At 41.4% G+C, this 20,532-nt stretch overlaps 1 protein-coding gene across 1 annotated transcript in view; it reads left to right on the top strand.

Annotated features, from left to right (window-relative positions):
• ints9 (integrator complex subunit 9) overlaps positions 1-20,532 on the top strand; it is a 46,744-nt gene that overhangs the window by 21,363 nt on the left and 4,849 nt on the right. The window contains exons 10-16 of the mRNA XM_061242541.1: positions 5,889-6,069; positions 8,984-9,044; positions 14,885-15,056; positions 16,515-16,639; positions 17,084-17,251; positions 18,292-18,390; positions 18,975-19,112. Of these exons, the coding sequence (XP_061098525.1) occupies positions 5,889-6,069; positions 8,984-9,044; positions 14,885-15,056; positions 16,515-16,639; positions 17,084-17,251; positions 18,292-18,390; positions 18,975-19,112 (944 nt within the window). The remainder of the gene's footprint in view (positions 1-5,888; positions 6,070-8,983; positions 9,045-14,884; positions 15,057-16,514; positions 16,640-17,083; positions 17,252-18,291; positions 18,391-18,974; positions 19,113-20,532) is intronic.

The raw sequence follows: 20,532 nt of genomic DNA, 5'->3' as shown, positions 1-20,532 counted from the left end.
GGCTGGAGTCTGTGCATCAAGAGCCACCATGCACAGATGTGTCCAGGAAATTGACACATTCCTAGTATCAAGCCACTCCTGAACCAGAGACAATGTCAGAAGCATCTTACCTGGGCTAAAGAGAAAAAGAACTGGACCGTTGCTCAGTGGTCCAAAGTCCTCTTTTCAGATGAAAATAAATTTTAACTTAGTGGTCAGAACACGGTGAGTTTACGTTAACTGTATTTGTATGTATGTATAGATGGATATAGGGACAGATGTATTGACACCTCTGATTGCATGATTGGCATTTTACAAGAAAAAACACTATCTCTTTTTGGTGGCAGCATGACAGTAAATTCATCAGCTAGCTAGATAAGATGGACAAATAACAGTAAGAACAGCTCATCTCTATATTAGCAGATAATATTAGCTATAGCCAGTCATCAATTCAATTGGGGAGATGAGTTTAACGGGATGTAGGCTTGATTCGATTACATTACGTTAGTGACGTAATGGTAATACCATCATATACCGGTAGCCTACAATTTAGGACCATAACATTAGAGGATAACCTGTGTAGCCCTATGGGAATTTTGGGTATTTCCTAAACTCAGTGTATTATCATTTTGTTTATTTTCTTTTAAAACGTGTTTTTAATAATCTAAAAAATGTTTAAATACTGTTTACATGCGTTAAAAAATGTGTTCGTTAAAATTCACTTCCTTGGAGTGAGGCCCAATCAGCAGTCAGGGTGAGAGTTCAGGGGGGAAGCAAAAAGACACGAGAGAGAAAAAACGGGAGTAGAGCGAGGAGAGACAAGACGGGAGAGCTAGCACTGGCACTGCTATTGATAAGTTTATATAATATTATATATTGAATAGTTTGTATAACACCAATGTATAGTGATATTGTAGTGAATGTGTTTAGACGAACGGACAGTGAGTCTTTTAGCAACATTCTACAGTGATACAGCGGTGTTATAACGTGTTTGATATCGAAAAACTCGGACAGAGTTTACGACGAGGATACATGCTAGTTAGCTCGACGTAGCTTGCCGTTGGAGGATCCAAGGACATTGTATAAGAGTAGCCAGCCCGGTCACTCCTTCACACATCGTCTCCAAGATCTCCGGGGACCGAACACAATTGAGGAGGACCGCAGTGACGACGAGCCCCCAATTTGAAAGGATGCCCCAAGGCATAACAGGAGCGCCTGCAACATTCCAAAGACTTATGGAGAAGGCCGTTGGCGATATGAATCTCCTTCAGGTGCTGGTTTATTTTGACGATCTCATAGTCTTTGGACGTTCTTTGGAAGAACATGAAGAGCGCCTTCTGCGTGTGTTAGACTTGAAGAGGTAGGCTAAAACTCTCCCTTGAGGAGTGTCAATTTTGTCAACCCAGAGTCAAGTATGTGGGTCACATAGTTTCCGCTGAGAGCGTTGCCACTGACCCTGAAAAGCTAGCCGCAGTTGCTAGGTGGCCTAAGCCCACAGACTTTAAGTCGCTGCGCTCCTTCTTAGGTTTCTGTGGGTATTACCGACGCTTTATAGCAAACTACTCTGCGATCGTTAGGCCCCTTACGGAACTGACAAAGGGCTATGCACTTACCCGGCCTGGCAAGAAGCAAGTCCTGGACAAGACCAAGACCTATTTTAAAGACTCAGAACCATTCAATGACCGATGGGACCAGTCCTGCACGGACGCATTCAATCGAATCATTCAATGTCTGATTAATGCACCAGTGTTGGCATTTGCGGATGCCAATAAGCCATATGTCCTACACACAGATGCAAGTTTCAAAGGGCTCAGTGCCGTACTCTATCAGGAACATCCAGAAGGATTAAGACCCGTGGCGTTCGCCAGCAGAAAGTTGAGCTCTCCTGAACAGCGATACCCTGTACATCAGCTAGAGTTCCTTGCGCTGAAATGGGCAGTCGTTGATAAATTTCACGACTATCTTTACGGAGCTAAGTTCACTGTACGCACCGATAATAACCCTTTGACGTATGTACTTACCACGGCCAAGCTCAGTGCGACAGGTCATCGGTGGCTTGCAGCCCTGGCCACCTATAACTTTGATGTAAAGTATAGGCCTGGAAAAGCAAACATAGACGCTGACTTGCTGTCTCGTAACTTACCTGAAGATCGTGATGAGTGGCATGGCATGTCTCAGAACGTGGTGAAGTCCATATGTCGGCGGGTGCAAGTGGGCATATCCCCAAAGGCGTCCCCCAGATATGTGGAACAATTAGGAGCTTCGCCAGCCTGTATTCCTGAAGTGTATGCCTTCCCGTCTCAGTTACACTTCAGCTCACTGGAGCAACTGTCAAAAGCCGACTTGATGGCTGCCCAGAAAAGGGATGCTGTGATCTGAGGCGTGATTGAGGCAGTGAAACAGGGAGTCTGGCCTAGCAACAAAGAATCCCACCCAGAGGTGCTATTGATGAAGAGGGAAATTGGCAGACTTGTGATGAGAGATTGACTTCTGTACAGGGCAAGCAAGAAAGCTGCAGAGGAGGCATTACAGTTTGTGCTGCCTGCCGAGTTCAAAGAAGTGGTGTTGCACTCTCTTCATGACGACATGGGCCACTTAGGCGTGGAAAGGGTAACTCAACTCCTAAGAGCAAGATTCTACTGGCCCAAAATGGCTCATGATGCAGAAGAATATGTGCGAAATTGTGGATTGTGCATCACTCGTAAAACACCTGCCAAGAAAGCCGCTCCCTTACATCAAATCACCAGCAGTGGTCCTATGGACCTGGTGTGTATTGACTTTTTGTCAATGGAACCCGATTCCAGAGGCATTAGTAACGTCCTGGTAGTGACCGATCACTATACCCGATATGCTCAAGCCTTTCCTGCAAAAAATCAGAAAAAATCTTACCTATTGGGCAATCTGTGAGGATCCCAGCAGAGCAAGCATGTGAAGAAACCCCTGTGAGACCAAGAACACGTTCAACCAGAACAAGACAAAGACAACAGATCATGAGTCAAAGAGAAGAAGTCCCAGAGATGACTGATATTTGCCGGCGTATTTTAGATTTGAAACTAAAAGTGTGGTGTAAATATGTTGACTTAACTGTGTTTTGAGTGAATGCATAGCAGTTAAAGAACTGAAAAGCAAGACATTCATTTGTTTCTGTTATATTTCTATGTGTATATTTGTATATACATAAACATATTTTTCAAGTAAATAGTTTAAACTTCTCTTGGATATTTGCCTGTCTGTGGGCAGCTTATTTGATACAGAGAGTAAGCTAAGAGTGAAAAGGTTTACAATAGTCTACATTTAGTGAATTATTTCATTAGAGCATTGATTAACAGTAGAGAGAGTGATCTCCCGCTATATAGGAATTCGGGGAGCGCACTCCACACTAATAGCCAGACACGCTAGGGGGCGCTACACCTGCGTTAGCATATAACAGTCTCAAGAATAAAGTAACTTTACACTCACCAGCTAACGTCAGCTATATTTACACAAGATAAGTACATCTCATACGGCATTAGCACAATTATCGATAGCCAGAAGCCAGTAAACGGTGATGTTATAGTTTGTTGACTTGATTCGATGAATAGCAGAACGTCATCTCGCCAAAACAGATGCTTACTGGAACGGCGAAAGTAAAAAGTGAAACAAACCTTATCTTGATCTTGATTGACAGTTGGCACAGCATCTGGCTTTAGAACTGTTGTCTTTGTCAAACCCATCCTCTTCTGTTCATAATTGTACAATGAATTGGGGATAAAATATGCACTGCACAACTTTGTAACCTTCGATATTACTTTGCACCGTTAAAAAAAAAAAAAATTTGATATATACAATTGATCCAGACCTTTCGGGGACTTTGATCTTTTGGCAAGGCGTGAAAAGATGCATTACTATATTTAATTGCACAATAATAAGGAATTGTTTATGTGGATACTTAGCTAATGTTAGCAGCAGACTCACGCAATATGTATTTGAGAATTTGGTCATGGCTTTGAGCTTGGGAGCGCACTACATAAATATTCTGGGTGAGTGTTTTGGCCACCACACATTGGTCAATGCAAATTAGAAGCATTCGGTATGATTGCGGTCTCCAATATCAAAATACTCCACCAGGCGGCTATGTTGAGCATTGTATCATTTTTAGGAAGATAAATCTGATTAATTACGTCCATGTATGAAATAATTTTCAACGTGTATCTTAATAGGTGCTCCTGGACCCGTATAATTTTTTATATTTACAAAAAATAAAAACAACCCCCAATATTTCAAAATTGCATGGGATCTATTCCTACATAAGTTTCACCATATGTCGTACCATGTAATTCTAATGGAGGGAAGAAGGGTGTAGGATTAGATGCCAAGCATTTTAAAATATGGCGGGTGGTCTTTATTATTTTTTTAAAGGTGAAAAGTTCTACAGGTCTTGGAGCGTCTGTTAAGATAGTCGTCCCAAGATATTTAAATACCAAAACAATGCACCCCCCTCTCCCTCCCAATGAGCTTACAAGATTTCCATTTTCATTTTAAAATTTAACTTTTGAATGCAGTTCACTTATGATTATCTGCTTATATAAGTACACATCATGTAATGAAAAAGCATTTTTAATCATTTTAAAAACTGGTTTAAGCATTAATGTTGTGGCTGATCGGTGTATATTGTTGCTGTAACAATATATAACAGTTTATGCATAATATATGAGGTCTGTGTTTACATTTCATATCATGCAATATTTTGCTAATGGAATGTTAACATACTGTAAAGATGAGCTCAGGAACCGCTGGGCCTGGGCACAACTCCCTTCTACTTTATCTCGCCCGTTGCCAACAGCTCCTTGGAGTTCTCGCAGATCTTTGCAGAGTGGTGAGTGTTTTCATCATAAATATCCAAACAGTTAAGGTGCTGGCAGAGATGTTGCTTTTGTTATTTTTCCTGGTGAGAAAATTCTGTGCATTTCATATTTTGTGCAATGATATTCATGCGTTCTGCAGTTGCAGTTCACATATGCAGTCCTCAGGCTCAGGCTTATACCCTTTTTATATTGTTTTTACAAGTGCCGTTGAGCTCAGGTCACTCAACTGTGTTTGTTTCAATTTGGCTGGAAAAGAATGTGTTCGGAACTGCGTTCTAACCAGAGATGGGGACTTGAGTCAGTGACTCGGACTCGATTCGCGATTCGCGTCTGCTCCAATTTTCTTGACCTGATAAACAACATACCTTAAAATTGGCAAAATCCCTGATGTAGGGTCAAAACATTTGTCCAGATTTTCTCTCTTAGAGTAGAATGCCCCTCACTTTAGTGCTGACTACAGGATGCACATTTGGCCACTTGCCTTCTGGAGCTGGTTACAATAAACACCGGACCACTTGCGGTTGTGTATTGTAAGGGACGCTCATGGGCTACTTGGGGGGCGTTGCTGCAAAAGAGCATGCATGCTCTGTCAACTTACCCTGTATAAATACCTCTATATAAAAAAAAAAAAAAAACCTGTATAAATAAAGGTAAATAAATTAGTAATATAAATCATTGATGTACAGGATGATCAAATATTGATATGCACAGGCATCTTCCTTTCTGGTTTGAATTAGTTTAACTGTATTTTCTCAGTCTGTATTTTTCCCAGCTGAGAGTGGGATGGGTGAGTGGATTGTTTTTGTGGGAGGTGCATTATGCACATCTCTATGTTAAGGACATTCATCCCCAGTCTCTAAGGACAGCATTTAAAACTTGCAAGCTCTGAACTAAATGGGTAAATTTAGTTACTAGGATGGTTTTACAGCCTTGTGGTTCAGTGCTGGGATGGTGCAAACACTATAGCCCTCCAAGTCTAGGCTTGAGTAGTCTTCAGTGTGGTTTGATGGTATGCCTAATGATTAAATGCATTGTGTTGCTCATGGGTATCCCTGCACTTTGCAGCCATGACGATCCGTGCTGGGGGAAATGTCCTGGTGCCGTGCTATTCCTCAGGTGTGATCTACGATCTGCTGGAATGTTTGCACCAGTTCATCGACTCAGCCAACCTGGGCACAACTCCCTTCTACTTTATCTCGCCCGTTGCCAACAGCTCCTTGGAGTTCTCGCAGATCTTTGCAGAGTGGTGAGTGTTTTCATCATAAATATCCAAACCGTTAAGGTGCTGGCAGAGATGTTGCTTTTGTTATTTTTCCTGGTGAGAAAATTCTGTGCATTTCATATTTTGTGCAATGATATTCATGCGTTCTGCAGTTGCAGTTCACATATGCAGTCCTCAGGCTCAGGCTTATACCCTTTTTATATTGTTTTTACAAGTGCCGTTGAGCTCAGGTCACTCAACTGTGTTTGTTTCAATTTGGCTGGAAAAGAATGTGTTCGGAACTGCGTTCTAACCAGAGATGGGGACTTGAGTCAGTGACTCGGACTCGATTCGCACTTGAGTCGCACATACACTAGACTGGACGCGGACTCGACTTGAGACTTGACTTGGACTCGTCAATAAGGACTCTTGAACAATAAGAGTCTGCCAAGGGAGCCGCGGTGGCGCAACAGGCTAAGACCCAGCAGACTTGCGGTTGTAGTTTGCTGCAGTTGTACACCGGGGACCGGGGTTCGATTCTCGGTCCTGCCAAAAGCCAAGTTTGGCCGGCTCACGTGGAGCAGCAATAATTGGCTCGCTGCTCCAGAGGGAGGGACTTGGCAGGGTTAGATCGCCGCACAAAAACAAGCACCTCGAGCGCCTCGGAATCACGGTCACGACTTGGGAGGCAAGATGGCTTGAAATAGGCGTGTCGCTCTCCCGTCGGCCGCCGAGGGGCAGGGTGTGGGCGGTGTATCTAATACTAGCTCTAATTGAATGAGATGGGGTCTAATTGGCTACCAAATTGGGAGAAAAAGGGGGAAAAATAGGATAAAAATTTAAAAAATAAATAAATAAAATAAGAGTCTGCCAAATGGCATCGTGAATAATGTCACAGCCAACAATTACTTTTCAATTATTTATATGAAATATATTCCTTAGTTAAAACACACCCAACGTCGTTTTACGCTCCACACCGTGCGCCTTTTAGTCGCGTGCTGTATTTCTTGCCGAATAGCTCGCTAAGATTACAGTTCCTCATGTTCTGGCCTTTGAGTTTAAATAATTCAGGCTCGTCGAATACAACAAGCAAAATGTGGAGAATAAAAAAATAAATAAAAAAATAAAAAAATAAAAACCACGTCAAATTTCAACAGACATTTGAAAACTCATACGGAAAGGTAAGTCAGTTGACCAGCACTGGAGCTGATCCCACCACTGTTCACTGTTGCGTTAATGTAACTCATGTTTCAGACTCAGTTTAGCTAATGTTCGTGTCATGGTTTAATCAGCATAACAAAAGTGCATATTTTCTTATTTTGTTGACTGCCAAGTTGTAGTTGTTTGCTTGCAATTCAAATGGTTGATCTTGAAAAGCTATGCAATCTAGAGAACCACGAGCGTAAGGTACAGTATCATTAAAACAAACTTCTTCAGGTTGGCTTGAAAAGCCCCGTACATTTTCATTGTCAACGTTCTTCACACAGCCAGCTGCGTTTTCAGTACAACGACCATGTAATGTGATTTTCATCTGGAGCCAGATCAAGGGAAGCACTATTTTAAAACCTTTAGTATGGTCTTTAAGATCAATATGCAAGGAGGACAGCAAGTGATTTAGAATGTCTTGTTGGGTGAGGTTATGTACTATTTGCGTGGACATTGTTTGGTGTTCCATTGTGTTACAAATATGAACTGTATTTTCGAGAGGTTGTTTGTAATTGACGTTAACATTTAAAAGCTACCGTAGAACCAGAGTTTGGCATGTGCTGAGTTGCATGCGGTTTTGAAATGATTTATAATTACTATGCAATAGTGCAATGGCCTTCCCTTGGATTCAAGGTTCTCATATAGCATAATGTAAATGTAGTCTCAAAATCATAGCTTCCAATTTCTTGCATAAACAGTAAATGCTTTACTTTAAACAGTTACCTTTCATTTAACAATTAAAAGGTATGAGTGCTTAGTGAAAAAGCAGCAATATTTCCAAAGCATGCAAGGCGTAGGCTACACAGTGGATCGTTTTTACAGTAGTGTGAAAAACAGGAGGGATTGGAAGAATGCGGGCACAGACTACTAGAGCACAACAATTGTCAAAATATGAAGAATTATCAGTGTAGTACAAATGTGTTCATCTTTTTATCTCAAGCCATGTATGCATTCAGTGTATTGCAAAAAACAAAGGAATTTGCCTTGCTGCTCCAATGCTTTTGTATGGGTATGTAGTAGACATCGGGCACTTCATGTACTCAAAATGAATGTACTAGGTAGTGGAAACACAACATACAAATTTTACTTCACTGGTCGTATGCTAAGTATGGGTCGTATTCAGTTTGTAACACAGCCTTGTATACTCAAAATGATCACACTGTGCATTGCAGGCACGCTACATACTCATTTCTATGTTAGAAATAGTGGTCAAGTGCAGATAGTATGCAGTGTCGAACACAGCCTATGTCTCAGTCACAGGTAACTGCATGTGACTTTGCAAGTCACCATCTGAAAGCAGCACTAAAAACTTGATATCAAGCCTCAAAAGGAAACATATTTGCGATGAATTTTGAAGGTAAAATGACCTTGCATCGTTGCATTTTTTTGTTGCATGTGAAATTAGTGTTTGAAAAAGTGACAGCTGAGGGCTTACCAATGAGTTCTGTTGGGACATGATGTGAAAGGTCAGATGGGTAAATTCAGTCTTAAAATGCTCCTTTCATGTTGTGTTGGTGATCATCGTGAGCTTGATATATTATTGTTGCACAATAGAAATTCTACAACAATGTCTTGATTTAATATGTTTGTGCAATGTTTATGCAGAGAGACATTTTATTCAAAATATTTTTTTTAGTGGCCAAAAGAATACTTGCTATTCTACCAATGAAAGGATTTTGGAAGGCCAGCTATGTTATCATTGTCTGAAGGGACAAAAAAAAGTTAGTTTTCTTTCCTCCTCCATCCTTTCCAGGCTCTGTCAGAATAAGCAGTCGAAGGTATACTTCCCTGAGCCACCGTTCCCCCACGCAGAGGTAAGCATACCAACCGTCTTCTCTGTGTAATCCTTTTTAACTAAGGTTATTTTTTATTATTATTTTTTAAATCAGTATTCATTTTACATTTTGCAATAGTTGTTAAGAGGTGGTGAAGCATATACTGCTGGATACATTGCTTGAAAATGAATGACTCCAGCTCCTCCAGTTCAACCTCACTCTCCAACAAAATTGATAAATTTAGGTTTATCTGTCAGAGAAGTCATTTAAAATGAGTGCTGAACTGCAGGAGTCATTCTCCCATGGGTTTTTTGCAATGTCTGGTAGAACAGTTTCACTCCATATACTGTAGATGGTGCTAGTCAACCACAATCAGTCACTGAATATATATGTTTTAACAAACAAATAAACAAACAACAAAGCAAAAGTGACCAAACTTAACTAGCCAAACACTGCTTACCTAGCCAAACTAAAAATACAGAGTGGGGAGAGGTGCTGCTTGAAGAGGTGCGTCTTCAGTTTGCGCTTGAAGGTGGGAAGAGATTCTACAGTTCTGACCTCAACGGGGAGTTCATTCCACCACCGTGGAGCCAGAACAGACAGTAGTCGTGAGCGTGAGGTGGAAGTTCGGAGAGGGGGAGGTGCCAAGCAGCCTGTGGAGGCTGAACGAAGAGGTCTGTCAGGGGTGTAGGGGTCTGATGATTTTTTTGTAGGTAAGCTGGGGAAGACCCCTTAACTGCTTGGAAGGCTACAGACAAGGGTATGAGGGCAGTGAATATAACGTTACTTGTAGGTCAGAACTAATGTTGCAAATTAGATTCCCAATATGCATTGTGCTTAGGGTTGCCACCTCAGTCCTGTAAAAATCCTGGACACAAACAAAGCTGGCAAACTGAGTAAGAGTAAATGCGGAGTAAAACTCGGAACAGCTATTTTTTTTTTTTTTTTTTTTTTTTTATATATATATACTTTAGTCCTTGTTCCATATTTCAAGGGATTCCAGTTTTTACTTGGTGCAGAAGTCAAGCTTAGTGAGTTAGTCAGCTTTGTGATTGGATGACTAAATATGAATAAATAGTGGTAATCAAAAGAGGAAACATGTATGACTGTATAGGCCATATTTTTTTCCATAACAGCATAACCTCGACTGAAACTGGCTGTGACAGACACATAAGTGATGTACGCTACCGGTTATGTCTTATTGTGAAAGCACTCTTCCATTCCATTGCATGAAAAGTGCTTTGTAAATAAAGTTTGTCACTATTATTATTATTAGTATTATTATTATGTGTAACAACAACTTTATTCTGTTTTGAGGATTACATAATACAGCACTGTGGACGATCAGGTAATTTGCATTTTCCTGATTTTGAAAGCTATCTTCATAATGTAATAATTATGGTAATGTCATGGCAATTGGTCTGGCAAATATTAACTGATATGCAAATAAAGCTAAAATAAATGGCAAACTGGCACACAGAGGAACATAATACAGTACATTGCTGAAAAACAGTTTTGTTGTTAATTATGTTAAATAAAAGTGAATTGCCTTGCTCAGTGGGAACATTTTTTTTTTACTTTCCTCGCGGGAAAAACAAAAAAACAAAAAACCTTTCCTTGAAGATGCTGTTGACTCATGAGGATAATGCTTGCTGCACTTGTCTGGTTCATATCTTGAGTTTCTGCATTGAAGTCATGAAATGTGAAATCAAAACGTTTTTCAATTAATCTTAACTGAAACGTAATATAATTTACCTTTAATAAGATACTTTGACCTGTACTGTAACCAGTGTTGGGAAGTTACTTTGAAAATGTAATGTGTTGCATATTTTGTATTGATTTCAATTCAAAGTAATATGGTAGCACATTAACCCTCAAATGAAGCTCAAAGGCATAATATTAAATGGAAGAGGTACAGGCGAAATGGAATAGAGAAGAATATGAGCTGTAGCGCCCTCTATCGGTGCAGGGTAAATATTTAGAAAAATCAAATAAAAGTCTAAACAAACTGCATTGTCATTAGTGTGCATGAATTCATTAGAAGCTTAAAAACATAAATAGGAAGTAATGTGTGTGATGAGTTTCAGAAAGTAATGTGTTACTTGACATAGTAACTGTGATAGCATTACCTAACATTTGAGCTGAGACTTTTCAGTGCTGTCTTGGTTTTGGATCCGTAAAACTTGTCAGATTGACGAGAGATCAGCTGGTTTCGGAGACTGCTCATTACGGAGTGTAGATCTAGGAGAGATGCATTTTCAGTCTCCAACTTTCGATTGGCAGAATCAAACTCCTGCATTATGTTGTGCATGAACAACAAAAAGCACTCAGAGATTGTTGCAACTGTCTCGCTGCTCTCCGCAGCATCCGCACCAGCGCTCCCAGTCATGAAATTCCAGATGATGCTTGGACAGTCGGAGCTGCCCAGTGACAAAAAATTGGATTTCAGTGCAGCAGATTCGCTGAATTGTGGGCAGCAGAGAAAGCCAGCGGGTTGGTACATGTCTCAGCATTTCTCTATATTGAGTTGAGGTGAACTCGCAAAATTCTCTCAAAGTCTCAGCTTTCTTTGCAGAGCACGAAAACGTGCTGTGGATTTTCAAAACAAAAGCTTCCACATCAATTCCTGCTGCGCTAAGGACTCGGTTAGCTGTTTGGAGTGTGTTGTGGACAAGATGACATTTGCAGTTGCCTTTCACAATTTGCGGATTGAGCTCTTTTAACTTCTGATAAACAGTTATGTTTCCCATAATGAAACGATGCGTTGTCTGCACCATACGCACTGATTTGACTGGTGGACAATCCGTTCCGTTCTGTGACATCAACGATCTGCTGATGAATTGCCCTGCTTGTCTCATCGGAATCATCATAAAAGTCCAATAGACTGTATTGCACACCCTCAGTCTCTTTAAAATACTGGACTGTGTATGGGAACAGCTTTATGTTACCTGAGTTTGATGGATCGGAACACACGCTGAAAAAATGCTGTACTTTTTAACACTGATAAATGTTCCTGGCTGTAGGGTGCCAAGATATTCTGGACTATTGGTTCGCATATGGTACGGCCACAAGCCATTTTTGTGGCAATGCTAGTCCGTAAAGTCTCTCTCTTAAAGTAACATCCACTGACTGACTGCTTCAAAGCTTTCACATTTGGCGGCAAATACAACATGTTGACATGGAGCAGAGTCTAAACCGATAAATGCGTTCTTTACATAAAATATTTGTGTGTTCTGGGACCTGTCAATCACTGCCTTGTGCTAGGAGCCAATTCTTCTTTCATTACAAAAATAAAAAGTGTAATTTGTGGAGGTTAATAACATCTCTGCACCATTTGTTACATTACATTTCTTACATTACATTTCATTAAGAAATACTAATATATGCAACACTCGAAAGAACTTAGATTCCGGGAGATTTTCGTGTCATTATTTTTCCAGGAAAGTGAAATATTTATTTTGTTTTGTTTTTCTTTTAATATTGATGATTATGGCTTACAGCTCATGAAAATCCAGTATCTCAAAATATTAGAATATTACACAAGACCAATCAAAAAAAGTATAAAATTTATAATACAGAAATGTCGACCTTCTGGAAAGTATGCTCATTCATGCACTCAATACTTGGTCCTTTTGCATGAATTACTGCATCAATGTGGCGTGGCATGGAGGCAGCCTGCGGCACTGCTGTGGTGTTATGGAAGCCCAGGTTGCTTTGATAGCAGCCTTCAGCTCGTCTGTATTGTTGGGTTTAGTGTCTCATCTTCCTCTTGACAATACCCCATAGATCCTCTTTGGGATTCAGGTCAGGTGAGTTGGCTGGCCAATCAAGCACAGTAAAACCATGGTCAGCAAACCAGTTACTAGTAGTTTTGGCACTGTGGGCAGATGCCAAGTCCTGCTGGAAAAGGAAATCAGCATCTCAATGAAGCTTGTGAGCAGACCAAAGCATGAAATTCTCTAAAATGTCTGGTTGACGGCTGCGTTGACTTGATAAAAAAAATACAGTGAACCAACACCAGCATATGACATGGCACCCCAAATCATCACTGACAGTGGAAACTTCACTCTGGACTTCAAGCAACTTGGATTCTGTGCCTCTCCACTCTTTATCCAGACTCTGGGAACTTGATTTGAAATGAAATGCAAAATTTACTTTAATCTGAAAAGAGGACTTTGGACCACTGAGCAACGGTCCAGTTCTTTTTCTCATTAGCCAAGGTAAGATGCTTCTGACATTGTCTCTGGTTCAGGAGTGGCTTGATACTAGGAATGCAACACTTGTCACATCTGTACATGGTGGCTCTTGATGCACAGACTCCAGCCTAAGTCCACTCCTTGTGAAGCTCCCTCAAATTCTTGAACCGGCTTTGCTTGACAATCCTCTCAAGGCTACGGTCATCCCTGTTGCTTGTGCACCTTTTCCTACCACACTTTTCCCTTCCAGTCAACTTTCCATGAATATGCTTTGATACAGCTCTCTGCGAACAGCCAGCCCTTTCAGCAATGACTTTCTGTGGCTTACCCTCCTTGTGGAGGGTGTCAATGAGTGTCTTCTGGACAACTATCAAGTCTTCCCCATGATTGCCTGAACAAGTGTTGAGTGCATAAATGAGCATACTTTTGAGAAGTTCGACATTTCTGTCTTATAAATCCTTGTTTTGATTAGTCTTATGTAATATTCTAATATTTTGAGATATTGGATTTTTTTTCATCAGCTATAAGCCGTGATCATCAAGATTAAAATGAAAAAAATTTCACTGTGTAATGAATCTAAAATATATGACAGTTTCACTTTTTAAATGAAATTATGGAAAGAAATTAACTTTTCCACGATATTCACATTTTTTAAGATGCACCTGTACATATAGGGCTCTTGGGACAATAACAGATTACCCTATAGTATTACCCTGAGTAAGGAACATTACACATTACAGGAATATTACACATAACTCTACTTGTGGCAGACAAGTGTACGCTCTCTGAAGTTACAGTTTCACAGCATGGGCTACATTACCGTTGAGTAATTGAGTAAGAAGTGAAAAATGTTACAATGGTGCCGGTTCTTTCCTACCCTATTTGGGGGAAGGAAGCGTCTGCATTATTCCAAGGGACATTTAAGGGGCTACACTAATTAAGCGTGTCAAAAATTGATATGTTTTATTATGTTTGTCTGTTCAGTGGAGTTAGTGCAAGCAACGTTGGCCTATTTGTAAAACAATTGTTTTTGATTTGTTTCGTAAGTTAAGAAAAATATTGCTAAATCATTTTATTTGTGTATGGTTTATATTCATTTGATTATCACTGAGACAAAAAATAACCCGCTAATACAGCCTACCTCTAATTTGTTGCCCTGATTTATAGTTTTTTGTTCTGTTAAGTCATGAAAGCATTTGCTAAAGATTACCACTAGCGGGGGTGTCTCAGTGGCACAGCCTGTAGAGCACTGACCGCATGCTCATTGCGAGCCGCGACGTCGGCGGTTTGAATCCGACCGTCTGACATTTTTCGCATGTCTTTCCCTCTCTCTCGCTCCCATTCTTCCTGTCTCTCTATACTATATACTGTCTGAAAAAGGCCTAAAAAATATCTTTTAAAAAAAATAAAATAAAAAAAAAAAGATTACCACGAGCCTATTAAACAGGCTAAACTCTCAAAACTGCTGACATTGACAAGTGCACCTCCTTGCACCTCCTGGTGTTCTAGTGAACCATTGGAGGTAATTGCTGGATTTTTTTTTTTTTTTTTTTCACAGCGACAGTGACGCCCACGGATTTCCGCAGGACCTGCTGATTCCCCGCGCTCATTTTAATTATCTGTACAGTGCTTCTGCACTTTTCAGCCCTCCATTATACTGTTTTTCCTCTCTTTTCTGCTAAGCTAATCCAAACAAACAAGTTGAAGCACTACCCCAGTATCCACGGCAACTTCAGCAACGAGTTCCGTCAGCCCTGTGTGGTGTTCACCGGACATCCCTCCCTACGGTTTGGGGACGTGGTACACTTCATGGAGCTGTGGGGCAAGTCCAGTCTCAATACCATCATCTTCACCGGTGAGATATGTGCAAGTCCATTCTCAACAGCATGATCTTTATTGGTGAGATATGGTTAATTGTCTGCAGGTGAGATCCACTTGAGAATAGGAAGTATTGGTGTCAGTTTTTACAACTGGAAAAAGCATAAAGTGGGGAATGGGCAGCGGAAATTATATTGCAGACTGACAAATATTTTGTGCTTAACTCGTTCCTCTACGACTATCTCTGACTGTCCTCTCCAAAACCCAATTTCAGCTCACATCAATTAGGAGGCCAACCTGTGGAATAGAGGCGTGTCCCGTTGCCTGACGTACAGCACCAAGTGCCAAAACAAAACAAAACAAAGGGGGAAACCAAAAGAACAAGGATTTCAGTGTGTGTAATTCTTAGTCATAATACATCTCCCCTCCCAAAAGGAAAAAATCTTAAAGGGTACCTGTACCCAAAACAAGCATGTGCCTAGATCTGTTCAATATATCATAAAAATGACTTTTCCCATTTTTGTCAGTTAAATAAGTGAGCAAACATATTGCCGAATACTTGACAAAGGTATTGTAGACTTATTTACAATATATTCACAGTACCCTCATAACTGTCCTATCCACTCTGAAACAGAAACGACTCCACCATAATGGCTGTTAGCTTTTAACTTATAACTTAAGGGTGCATGGATTCCAAGATCTAGACAAGGTATCTGCAATGACTATATCCTTTCCAGCCATATGCTGTATTTGCAGATTATCTGGCTGAAGAACTAGACGCCAATGGAATAACCATTCATTCTGCTTGTGGTATATGTATGTAAGTTAAAACATAATAGAAAACCATCTTGCTTTAAGCTCCTCCCTGCAAGTTCACCAATTAAAGTAACTTATCCTTAAATAGTGACGTCACGATTTAGAATTTTTCATCAGAAGCGCACCCCCTTCTGAAAACATATTCCAGCACCCTTGAATGGTGGCCTTTTCAAACCGATTAAATGGATACTGAAACAGCCAATCTGATGACGAACCAGAAGAAGAGACATGAGACACACATGCAGCAGAGACTAATGTAAACACAAAACTTACGACAGAGTTTGGAATAGTTTAACTGAGCTAGCAACAGGAGGTGTTTGGGTCTGTTCCCCTAAATAAAGAATGGAATGTTTTGGGGTATGTTCAGTGAGACACTGGAGTCCATTTCCCTTAACCCATTCAGTGCCGTGGGAGACTTAGGTCGACAGAAGTACCAACATTCTACAGTGCCAAGGGCAACTGATTTTGACCAAAATGTGTAGAGTGAGACACTCAACAAGTGGGAATCAGGGATTTCACCATAGGACATCAGGTACTTCAGAGAGGGATGTCAGGGATTTCATGGTGGGATATTAATGATATCAGAGCAAAAATACTTTTGCACTAAGTTTAATGATGTGTTCTCATACACAAAGTAGGTGTTGTGGGAAAGCTGATGCTGTATGTGGTGCCTCCTCAGAGCCAGACTTCTCCTATCTGGATGTCCTGGCCCCCTACCAGCCCTTGGCTATGAAGTGTGTGTACTGCCCCATAGACACCCGGCTCAATTTCCACCAGGTCTCAAAGCTTCTTAAGGAAGTCCAGGTACTCATCATCCAAGAAGTGTATTTAAACAGGGGGTATTTTCTTGTCAAAAGAGAAATGTTTCTGGAATTTTTTACTTTTATTATTATTTTTTGTTTAGCCTTCAAACCAACCTTCATTGAGTCTGTCAAAATTACAGACTGAAATATAGTTGTGCAGTGATCAGTTCAGTCCATTTCCCTTAACCCATTCAGTGCCTTGCGTGACTTAATTCAACAGAAAAGCCAAGTGCTGAGGGCTACTGATATCAACCAAAATGTCTGAACAGACAAAACTTTTATTCATATTCTCATTTTACTCATAACCTTTATGTTAACTGAGGGAAATAAACAAACTCACCAGAGGAGTTTTAAACCCTAGCCTGGCCAAGTCCCCAACCATTTGTTTCCTGATTACTCGGGAAGAATGTCCCCTCTCTGTGTGCTTCTGCTGTCCTCATTGCAGCCGCTGCATGTGGTGTGTCCAGAGCAGTACACCCAGCCCCCCCTGTCTCAGGCCCACCGTGCAGACCTCATGCTGGAGCTACAGCCCCCTCCTATGCCTTACCGTCGCTGTGCTGTCCTGGGCCTGCCCTTCCGTCGCCGCTATGAGCGCATTCAGCTGCTGCCCGAGGTCAGACCAATCTTTAGTGCACATACAATTTTTATGCCTTGAACTACCAAAATATGATGCATCGTAACTTAAGAACTTCCAGTAATCCTCTGTTGATTCTCCCTTGATTATACAGTATGTGTAGACTGCACAAAGCACTGATAACCATTTTTGAAGGAATACAAAGCTCAAATTCGAATTCACTAATCTTAAAACAGGCATGCCAGCAGTAAAAAGAGGACTGCCACATAGATTTGTGATTTGTCCACCCTTGTATTAGAGAAACAGGTATAAGAGAGAGGGATTTGAGAAAGAAGGAGAAAGGGGTATGTTACTGGAGAGAGGGAGGACAGTGATTCTTAAGAAAGGGCGATAAGAGGGAGCGGCATGCATGAGATGGAGACATTACAGGAGGGAGGGAGGGTGGGAGTGAGGGAGAGGGGAAGAGAGATCTAAGCTTCTGAAGTGGAGGTGAAAGGGTTGCAGACTGGACAGACGGACAGTAGGTGGCAGTAATTGAGCAATGCAAGAATGAGTCCTGTATCAAAATGTCTTTTTTAAAGATATACTCTGTAGGATTTTTAGCCTTGCTGACACCATCGATGAAAAGCAACTCCAAGGTTCACTGTCTTTTTGGATAAGCCCTGTCGGCTTCTTATTTCACTTCACTCTACTTGTGCTCACCTCCGCCATTGCAGTATTTGACTAGCTACAAACACTCCGCTGATATCACCCCACAGGCTACATAGTCCTCCACAGTATTTTATACTTTAATACCATATTTACGATTATCATTTTAAGAAGTGATGTATGCAGTGGCTATTTCTTGAGTTCAATAAGGTAAAAGTGCCATTGTGAAATAGATCCTCATTTCAAGAAAGAAAAACAACACTCATTCCTGGCTCCGCATGTCTCTCCATTGATGACCGGACATCACTGTCCGTGCACTTACAATACTTCTAATAGCCATGCAAAGGCAGATGGCTGGCATGCCTAGCTACATCACAGCCACATGGGCAGTTTGTCAGTTATAAACCACAATATCCATCCCTCCCTAACAGCTTGCCAAATCTCTGGTTCCCTCCGAGGTCAAACCTGGCATCTCCGTGGCAACTGTCTCTGCAGTCCTGCAGTCCAAGGACAACAAGCATATGTTGCAGGTCAGTGGGGTGGCGGGGCTTTGGTGGATGGCAGTAGAGCCAGGGAGCTTATTGTAGGATGAGGGACTGGATATAAGGTGATATAATGCACCTCTATGCCCCAGAATACTGGTCTGCTTTGGCAGAAACTTCTGCTTCTGTGGGAATTTTCGGCAGTAGTTAAAAGTTAAAATGTGCATTTTTGAGCTCCGTTGATGTTTGCAAGTAACTGGCATTATATTTGGAAAGCTACATTGCTGTTCAGTTTTTCAGAAGTACATTTTCAGTGGATTCATTTCCAGAAAAGGCGAGGTCCGCAGACGTCCATTATATCACAGCTGCATTTAAAAAAGTAATCGTATAAAATATTTCAAACAATGTAATTATTTTATGGAAAAAAAGCTATAGTAACGTTATTGTCAAGTTTCCATCCAAAAGTTTCACAACTCCAAGCAAATGTTCTAAAAGTTGGCAAAAGAAAATCAGAGAATCATTGTGCATTTCATCATCTGCTACTAGGTGAATATTCTGAGGTGGTGCCTTGTAATTAGCTAACCCAAACCCTGTTATATGATTGGCTGTGAAATATTTGCCTGTAAATCCAGCCTGTACCCAAGCCCGCCCCTGCCCCGCCCAGTAAGAAGCGGAAACGTGTGGTGGAGGAGCCTCCCGAGGTACTGACCCCAAAACCACTACTGAGTGGAGCTGTGCCCCTGGAGCACTTCCTGGCTACCCTGAGCAAGGTGAGACATAACCCCATCACACTAAACAAGGTGAGACATAACCCCATCACACTAAACAAGGTGAGACATAACCCCATCACACTAAACAAGGTGAGACATAACCCCATCACACTAAACAAGGTGAGACACGTCCCCATCACACTAAACAAGGTGAGACATAGCACCATCACACTAAACAAGGTGAGACATAACCCCATCACACTAAACAAGGTGAGACATAACCCCATCACACTAAACAAGGTGAGACATAGCACCATCACACTAAACAAGGTGAGACATAACCCCATCACACTAAACAAGGTGAGACGTAACCCCATCACACTAAACAAGGTGAGACGTAACCCCATCACACTAAACAAGGTGAGACGTAACCCCATCACACTAAACAAGGTGAGACATAGCACCATCACACTAAACAAGGTGAGACATAACCCCATCACACTAAACGCGGCGAAACGCGCGTCCCCAACACAATAAACTAGGTGAAGCACGACCCATCACACTAAACAAGGTGAGACATAACCCCATCACACTAAACAAGGTGAGACAACCCCATCACACTAAACAAGGTGAGACATAACCCCATCACACTAAACAAGGTGAGACATAAGCCCATCACACTAAACAAGGTGAGACATAAGCCCATCACACTATAAAAGGTGAGACATAACCCCATCACACTAAACGAGGCGAAACGCGCGTCCCCAACACAATAAACTAGGTGAAGCACGACCCATCACTCTAAACAAGGTGAGACCCATCACACTAAACCTACAAAAAAACATCAGACCCTACACCCCTGCCAGACCTCTTCGTTCAGCATCCACAGGCCGCTTGGTACCTCCCCCTCTCCGAACCTCCACCTCACGCTTACGACTACTGTCTGTTCTGGCTCCACGGTGGTGGAACGAACTCCCCGTTGAGGTCAGAACTGTAGAATCTCTCCCCACCTTCAAGCACAAACTGAAGACGCACCTCTTCAAGCAGCACCTCTCCCCATCCCTCCCTACCTCCCTGTGAACCTTAATTGTTTTAAATCAATTTGTTGATTTAAAAAAAAAAACATAACCCCATCACACTAAACAAGGTGAGACATAACCCCATCACACTAAACAAGGTGAGACATAACCCCATCACACTAAACAAGGTGAGACATAACCCCATCACACTAAACAAGGTGAGACACATCCCCATCACACTAAACTGCGGTTTCAGCCCGTGCGCCACTTTGATTCTGTCTGCGGCAGAATGCTTCATACTTGTGCCTGAACATCATCGCAAAAGCTTTGTAAAGCTGCCTGTCCGTCCCCCCACAGCTCAAGCTCCACAACCTAGCCAAGTTAAAACGGCTTTAATTCACACTAACCACCCGACTTGAAATTCTGACAATTATTACAGCACCAAAACATTTATTTGGCCA

Source organism: Conger conger, chromosome 5 (genome assembly GCF_963514075.1).
Source record: "Conger conger chromosome 5, fConCon1.1, whole genome shotgun sequence".
Lineage (NCBI taxonomy): Eukaryota > Metazoa > Chordata > Actinopteri > Anguilliformes > Congridae > Conger > Conger conger.
Note: the sequence above shows the minus strand (reverse complement) of the source record. Positions and strands in the feature narration are given on the sequence as shown.